Source organism: Cuculus canorus, chromosome 27 (genome assembly GCF_017976375.1).
Source record: "Cuculus canorus isolate bCucCan1 chromosome 27, bCucCan1.pri, whole genome shotgun sequence".
In the NCBI taxonomy this organism is placed as follows: domain Eukaryota; kingdom Metazoa; phylum Chordata; class Aves; order Cuculiformes; family Cuculidae; genus Cuculus; species Cuculus canorus.
Window position 1 is genome coordinate 5,993,330 of NC_071427.1, and position 8,196 is coordinate 6,001,525.

The 8,196-nt window shown below is 48.5% G+C and overlaps 1 protein-coding gene across 1 annotated transcript; it reads left to right on the plus strand.

Moving 5' to 3' along the window:
- Window positions 1–66: 66 nt before the first annotated feature.
- On the plus strand, window positions 67–7,542 carry ARMC6 (armadillo repeat containing 6). The gene is made up of 8 exons (XM_054050536.1): window positions 67–225; window positions 833–985; window positions 1,442–1,524; window positions 2,205–2,775; window positions 3,270–3,415; window positions 4,248–4,379; window positions 5,217–5,354; window positions 6,187–7,542. Exons 2-8 carry the CDS (start codon window positions 865–867, stop codon window positions 6,397–6,399), a joined length of 1,404 nt encoding a protein of 467 aa, XP_053906511.1. The 5' UTR covers window positions 67–225; window positions 833–864; the 3' UTR covers window positions 6,400–7,542.
- Window positions 7,543–8,196: the final 654 nt, after the last annotated feature.

The window sequence follows — 8,196 nt, forward strand, 5'->3', positions numbered from 1 at the left end:
GCAGCAGTGCAGGGCGCATGCGCACCGGGACACCCCGGGTCCTTTTTCATGCCGCGTCCTTCCTCACGGGAGTGACTTTTTACACTGGCGCATGCGCACTAGGAGGGCAGGGCCGGATCTGGCGCTGTACGGTGGCCGAGGAAGGTCCGACCTCCTCGCGCGCAGCTCTTTGTCAGGCGGGAGGAGCCCGGCGGGGAGCGGCGTGGCGGGCGGCCTGGCACGGAGGTGGGTCGGGAGGGGAACCGGGACCCTTTGTGAGCCCGGGAGCTGCCTCAGAACCTGCTCCTGGTTCTTGGGCCCTCTCCGGGATGGCCTTGCCGCGAGCCTGAGGGGCTGGGCCTGGGCCTGATGCAAGGGGTGCAGGGCATGCAGGGGATGAGGAGTTGCAGGGATGCAGCAGAGCCCGCTGGGGGAGGAGCGGGGATGGAGCCAGGCCCAGGGGCTCCGTGTGTGTCAGCCCTCGAGTGTGAGGGGGTCTCGGGGCTGGTGTATCCGGACAGGCTGCCTGCCGTGCCCCCTGCGTGGGGCGGCGAGAGCCCTGTCACGGTGACACCCATGGCAGCAGCGGCTTCCCCATCCAAATCTTGTGCCTCTGGAACTTCTCCTTCCTTCTTTTAATTCATATAATTCTGCTCGTTAAAAATACCTCTAGAAAACCAACCCACAAATCTCCCTTTAACTATATATTTTTGGTCTTGAGGTCTGTGCTTTTGTTTTGATAAAGAGCAAAAACTTCCTTCATTTTTGATAAAAATTAGAAAGTTGATTAGAAGGTTTGATTAAAATTAGAAGAACTTGCACCAAAACTAGTTGTGGACTATCTTAATGACAGGACGAAGACACAGCTTATCCCGTTTAAGTAAAATGGGGTCAAAACAGATTGCGCAGGAAACGTTTGATGAAGCAGTGCAAGAAAACATTACAGAATTTGAAATGGATCCTGAAGAGGCGGTGAGAGAAGCTGTGCAGCAATTTGAGTCCCAAGGTATTCTTGTAAATTCATCTGCTTTTGCAGGTCACGGTATTATGGACTGGGGTTTTGAATATCTTAATATTTAAGAGAGCCAACATGCAAAGATTGATCAACCAGTACTGAAAAGAAGGCTTTGTGAAGTGGAATACAGCCACTATTAATATTAACCTCGTTTGACGGAGTAATTATGACTGAAAGACTGCTTCGAGTGAAGCTGCAGGGTGCAATTTGGTCCATGAAATTAAGCTCTTTTTTTTTTTTCCCCCAGATGACATTTAGCTGGAATTGATGCTTTGTTCCCAAATGTATTTGACCATCATAAAGTTTGAACTTTAGCAACATTTCAGGATCTTTGTGCATTGATCCATGCTTGATATTGAGTTTATATTTGTTCACTGTGGTTAGCTTGACAAATTTTACCCAGGCTCCTGTGATTAATATTAATCTTGGTTTTGTTTTTCATTTTAGGTGTTGACCTCAGCAATATCGTAAAAGCGGTGCGGCAGCCTGCCTCGGAGAACGGCCAGAAGCAAAAGCATGCAATTTTGCTGGTAGGAGCACAAATTTATGTTGTTGTTTAAGGGCTAAGGTTATAGAATAGTTTAAGTAATAGACTAAGAAAAATGAGATATACATCTGCCTCTTCTGTTTCTTTGTGAGCTCTTCAACACACAGTTAACCCCGTCTATTCTCCAAACTGAAACTAGTGTAAATATTCAAAGAGCTGGCATGCACTTTTCAGTGGAAGTGCCAGATGCCAGAATTCCCTACCCAGGAAATTTAGAGACTGCTGTTCATAACTTAGAAGCAGATTCTTTGTTATCAGGTGAACTCAAACCACTGAAGGGCTTTAATGAAGGAAATACAGCTCAATGGAGCGGTAGCTGTTATTTGACCCTGCTGAGGGCAGACGGAAAGATTGAATAAAGCCCCTCACCGGCGAGAGTATAAAAGCGCTCATGCACTCTGCTGTTGCCTGTGGAATGTTCTAGTTGGACCTGGTTCACCTTCTGCTGATCTTACTGGGGTACAGTGAAGGCAGGAGTACAGAGCAACCCCCATTCCTCCAAGGGTCCTTTGTGTGAAGGCAAAATGCTGCTCTTTAGAGACAGCTGTTTCTTAGTTTTAAATTTAAAAGACGACTGCTGTTATAAATTAACAAATTTGGTTGACTGTAAAGAACTGTTCTTGTTCCTTTGGGTTGAAAAGTAACTCTCGTTCTCTTCTGTAGACTTTAGATTCCCTTGGGAGAGCTGTTGCTGATGCTGATCTTGCTGAGATGGCTGAGCAGCTGGTGGTCTTCACTGATCAGTGCAAAGAACAGCTGGCTTTCCGCTACCTGGCTGGGCAGAACGGCGCCTATTCTGTGATATTCTCTGCCTGCCAGTTGGCTTCGGGAGACAGAGATTTAATGCTGAAAGCCTTTCATACGCTGTCCGCTGTATTGGACGGGCAGCCAGACCTCCTTGACTCTGCTGGCCAGGATCTACTGCTACAAACTCTGAGAGAATATGGAGACGATGCGGAGATGACGCTGGCTGGGATCCGCTGCATTCGGCACGCCTGTCTGAAACACGAGCAGAATCGACAGGACTTTGTGAAAGGCGGGGTTCTCCCGCTTCTGACTGGAGCGATAATCCAGCACGGAGACAGCGCCGATGTCGTCCGAACAGCCTCCTCGGCACTCAGGATCATGACGTTTGATGATGACATACGTGTGCCCTTTGGCCATGCTCATGATCACGCCAAAATGATTGTGTTGGAAAACGATGGGCTAAGAGTCCTCATTGAAGCTGCAAAAGGTAAAATTGACCCTATTTAATTAGGGCTGTTGATCCTAATTTTGAATCTTCTGTGCCCTCTTGTCTCAAAACTGTGCTTTGTCATAACTTGAAGCTCCCCAGAGGTGATTCAGGAGTTTGCTGCTAAAATGATATTTAATTCTTTTGATGAAATGTGCCTTGAGAGAGAAAAAAACCCCAACAGCTCCTGAGGCTGTTGGCAGCATGAAGGTGACAGTTATCAGAGCTGTGTGTCAGTCAGGTAGGAAGTATTTTACAGCCCATTGTAGGTTTTCAGGCACGTTGTCCCTGCTGAGGTGCTGTGTTCTTGCCAAGAAAACATTCTGTCTCTGTCTAGATACAGAGCAGACGGGATGTCATTGTGCTAGTTTAATCTATAAAGTGGAATACTCTGTTTACTCTTTCTTTTTTTAAAGAAGCAAAGTAAAACGCTTTGATTCTGCAGCCCCCCCTCCTCGCTCCTGGTTACTCCATTCATCCTCTCTCCTCTGCAGCATTCACAGATAACTCCAGTGTTCTCAGTGAACTCTGTGCCACCCTTTCTCGCCTCTCTGTCAGGAACGAATTCTGTCAAGAAATTGTGGACCTTGGTGGCTTAAACTTTATGGTGGCTCTCCTGGCGGATTGCATCGACCATCCGGTGAGCGATACAGAGTGTACCGGGCAGCGGAGGTAACAGGGTGTGCTTTCCATTTTCAAGTCCTGGCTGTGAATGGGCCTTAGACTATGCATTATTTTAAGTGCAATTAGGGTTAAACCCAACCATCAATGCCTATTTACAGCCTTGTATGCAGAACTAGGTTACAGGTGCTCAGTCAGGTAAGAATTCTGAGCCCCTCATTGATGGTTACTTCCTTTCCTCCATGCTCCAGGAGGAGAACTCTCCTTGCTCCCAGAAAAGCTGAGCTGCTGGTTTTCCACCATTCTGGCTAGAAGAGGTTGAAGAGGACTTGGATGCTCCAGTCCTAGAGGACTGATGTTTGATTCTTTAAGCTTCAATGAAACCCTCTGCCAATCTAACAAGGTTCTTTGTTATTGTCTAGCAAGAAAGTGTCTCGGAGGGTAGTGTTGTCGTCCAGAACTGGGAATGACAACTGTAGGAATAGAGTTCATAGTATCATAGTATAATTAGTGTTGGAAGGGACCTTAAAGATCATCTGGTTCCAACCCCCCTGTCATGGGCAGGGATGTCCCGCTAAAGCAGGCTGCCCAAAGCCCCATCCAACCTGGCCTTGATCACCTTCAGGGATGGGGCAGCCACAGCCTCCCTGGCAACATGTTCCCGTGTCTCACCACTCTCATGGTGAAGAATTTCTTCCTAATGTCCAGTCTAAATCTGCCCCTCTCCAGTTTATACCCATTCCCACTGTTCCTATCCCCAAGAATTGCTGGGGAACACTGGCTCACTTTCCAAAGCGTGTAAAGCTCTTCCTGCAGCTTTCCAAACCGTTTTCTTTTTCTGGTGAGTGCAGGATGTGGTGAAGCAAGTGCTGAGCGCCATCCGAGCGGTTGCAGGTAATGACGACGTGAAAGATGCCATCGTTGATGCTGGGGCAACGGACCTCATTGTGCTCGCTATCAGCCATCACCTTGCCAACCCCCAGGTACACAGCGCAGTGGCAGATGGGTTCTCTTCAAAGCAAGATCAGGGTTGGGCTGCATAATACAGCAGTGTAACCTGTCTTGGGAAGGGGAGCAACCTGCAGCCCTGCTCTGACTTGTAAACAGCTTATGCTGGGAGCAGATACATTCTGAATACAGTTGTTAAATGATTGCTGCTGAGCTAGGTATTAAAGCTTTAGCATCCAGTTCTTGTAGAGTGATTAAGTGCATGTGGGGAGAGCTCAGATAAGCCTTCAGGTATGGGAAGGGGCTACAGGAAAGCTGGGGAGGGGCTCTTGATCAAGGAAAGCCGGGATAGGACAAGGGGGAACATTTTTGAGCTGAAAGAGATTGAGATGAGATGTTAGGAAGAAATGATTTGCTGTGAGGGTGGAGAGCAGTTGCCCAGAGCGGTGGTGGCTGCCCCATCCCTGGAGGTGTTCCAGGCCAGGTTGGATGGGGCTTGGAGCAACCGGATCCAGTAGGAGGTGTCCCTGCCCGTGGCACGGGGTGGAACTGGATGGGCTTGGAAGACTCTTCCAACCTGAACCATTCCATGATTCTATGATTCTATGCTTTGGCAGATACTTGTGTAAGTGTTCAAGGTGTGTTTGCTATAGTATGTGAGGAATGGATATTGGATACGGTGTTTTCTGTCTCTGGGATATAAAGCTTAGTTTCCATGCCAGAGAAACAGGGTGTTTCAGTAAAAAAAAACTTTAAAAAAATTAAAAAAAAAAAAAATCTTAAAAAGTTGCCAAAAGAAACAAACTCCAAATGCTTTTTTTTCCTTAAAAACATTTGCAGCCCACAAGTGTCTCTTCCCCTTTGCCTTGCAGATCTGCGAGCAAGGTTGTGCAGCCTTGTGCATGTTGGCTTTGCGCAAGCCTGAGAACTGTAGTGTCATCATGGAAGGTGGAGGGGCGTTGGCAGCTCTTCAGGCTATGAAAGCACACCCACGGGAAGTGGCCGTACAGGTATTTGCCTCAGAGAGCTTGATTATTTATTCCAGATTGGTGTTGGCTCTGTTCACTGTTTCGATGGGATTTGGTCCTTTACTTTACAGGTATCAAAAATTCTGAGTATGCTGGGAATGCAGGACTTCCAACATCTGTCACCCTGATGAGATCAGTGCAAAGTTTTAATCTTTTTCAGACGCACCTGTATTCAGATTCTAGCGACTGTGGAATGCCAAGCTTGTGTCCCAGGCATTACCTCTCTTCCTCCTTGAAAGAACAGGATGAGGATAGGCTCATCCAGACCCAGCCTGTGCTGTGGTGTTATCTATCCTATGGGAGGCATTGCCATCCAGAGCTGAATAAAACAGCTGCATGGCAAGAAGTTAGCCCCTGGTCTCTCGTGCAAGCCTCAGGAGGTTCTCTGTCCACTTTTGTGCCTTCCAGAATATAAAAATACTACAGGAAATATTTCCTCAGAGAGTGGTGCTCTCCAGCTCAGTGATGGGGAAGGTGCCTGGAACGGGATACAAGGGGGTGGAAGGGCGAATCTGCTGTAAGTGGAGACTTCTGTCACGGTGTTGGTATTGCCTGGCTGGTGGTTGAGATTTGCTGGCGTTCTGACAGAAGCAGGAGGTTTTGTTGTAAAAGCTTCAGTGTGAAATAGCAGCCATACTTTTATCCGTGGATTTATTCTTCCAGGAGAGAGTTTTTTGCTGTCTACAGTATCTCACATTTGATTGCCCAGAAAAAGTTCTTTAGTGGGAGCTGGATCTGTTCCATGTGTGCCAGCATCCTACGTGGATGGTTTTTCCCTACAAAGTGTGCTGATATCTCTTACCTTTCTCCTCAGAAACAGGCTTGCATGCTGATCCGCAACTTGGTCTCCCGGAGCCGGGACTTTTCTCAGCCCATCTTAGAGATGGGAGCTGAGAACCTGATAACAGAAGCTCGTGCGACACACAAGGACTGCGATGATGTGGCCAAAGCTGCACTGAGGGATCTGGGCTGCAAAGTGGAGCTCCGGGAGCTGTGGACAGGTCAGAGGGGAAGCCTCGCTCAGTGAATCCTCACCCCACTGGGCAGCAGAGCTTCGAAACATCGATGTACAGGAATTCTGAGGGGGGAAGCAAAGTGGCATGGGTTCATTTGCAGTTACGTTGAACTGGAATATCTGAAGCTAATGCCTGGCTTGTGAGGCTGCAGTGAACTTTTTATTGGGAGCTACAGGTGAAATGGCTTTATGCATTCGCAGGCTGCAAATCAGCTCCATGTAGTAATCATTCCCGAATCATCTAATGCCTGAAGATGATCTGCTCCCCCCCGTTATGTGTTATTCATGTACAGAACAGCGTCGCCCCCACGTGCTCTGTTCTGTGCAGTGAGAGCAGAAGTGGATCTTCCCTGGTAGGAGTTTGATATGGATTGTGACTGCTGGTTCCGATTTGCTCCTCTGCTCTCTGCCGGTGGAGGCTGACAGCCTGATCCGGTATTGGGATGGGCAAGGAGGAATCGTGTCATTTGTGAATGTGTCCTGTCTTGTTGTACTGTTCTAACTGTTATTTTATTGCTTACCATGTTCTGTGTTGCTTCTTTCTTTTGGATTTTCAACCAACATAATATTTCAAGCAAAATAAGGATTTTGGATAGTATAGCCCAAAGCGACGTACTCTATGATGTTGCCATCTGCATCCAGGAGGAAACTTCACGTTCTCTTTCAGTGACATGAGCAAATCGGGGAGAGGTAGCGAGGATGGGAGTTTCAAAGCTGGGACAAACTGGTAGTGCTGCAACACAGCAGGAATCCAGCACGGGGGAGGCCAGGCTTTGGTTCTGTCTTAGCAGAGTGGCACTTCCCTGAATCTGAGAGTGCTGATTGTAATGAAGAGGCCGTTTTGCTCATGGACTGAAGGCAGTTGAGGACTTAGGGGCAAAACACGAGGGGTGAAGCAGCTAGAAAGGTGCTGAAGTCTTGGCTAAAGGCTTCTGTGTGCCCTCAGCCAAATGGTTCCTGATCTTTGCTGAGCTGTATTGTTCCCAGCCCTTCTCTAGGCACTGAACTTTCATCCTGCGCTGCTACTGATGCTGTACTTGAGTGGATGTTTTCTAAAGTGATAGTCTCTGTGCAAATGCTGACCCTATAAAACATAAAAGTGTACAAGGGTGGTTGGGTCTTCATGGAGCCTTTCTGAGATGGGAAAACAAAGGTGGTGGAAATGCCTTGGTGATGTTTGTGAGTGAAGCCTCCTGCAGCCCTGTGTCAGCAGACAGCAAGGTTACTATGTTCTTCAAAGGCTTCTGACCCTGGGGAGCGTTTGTGTGAGGAAAGGCTGCCTGGGTCTGTTCCTGCTGCTCAGTGCATTGGTGCACTGCTCTGGCCTCGCTGGGATCCTTTGCTGAAGGTGCCCTGCTCCTCTGTGCAAGAGCGGGCACGAAGAGCTGCAGAGCAGCCCTGGGGTGCTCAGTCCCGTGGGTGCACTCGAGGGTGAGCCTGATGGCTCTGATGCAGCCTGGTGCCTGCTGGGCTGGGTGGGTGAGCTGCAGCACCCAGACTCAACATGGTGCTGACCATGAATCAAAGTTGTCCTTCCCTGACAGTGGCAGGAAAGCTTGGATTTATTTCTGTTTGGCTTTAAACAAACATTGGTGTAATGCTATGCTGCTTCCAGCTGCAGTCTCCAGTTTAATCATCGAATCAGGGAATGGTTTGGGGTTGGAAGGGACCCCAAAGCCCATCCATTCCCACCCCCTGCCAATGGCAGGGACACCTCCCACTGAATCCGGTTGCTCCAAGCTCCATCCAACCTGGCCTTGGACACCCCCAGGGATGGGGCAGCGGGAAGAAGGTGTCGATCTCGGGAGG

Coding starts and splice junctions, on each gene's coding strand:
- ARMC6 (XM_054050536.1), top strand. CDS start 865: ATGGGGTCAAAACAGATTGCGCAGGAAACGTTTGATGAAGCAGTGCAA. Junction 2,776..3,269: donor CCTCATTGAAGCTGCAAAAG/GTAAAATTGACC, acceptor TCTCCTCTGCAG/CATTCACAGATAACTCCAGT. Junction 3,416..4,247: donor CGGATTGCATCGACCATCCG/GTGAGCGATACA, acceptor TGGTGAGTGCAG/GATGTGGTGAAGCAAGTGCT.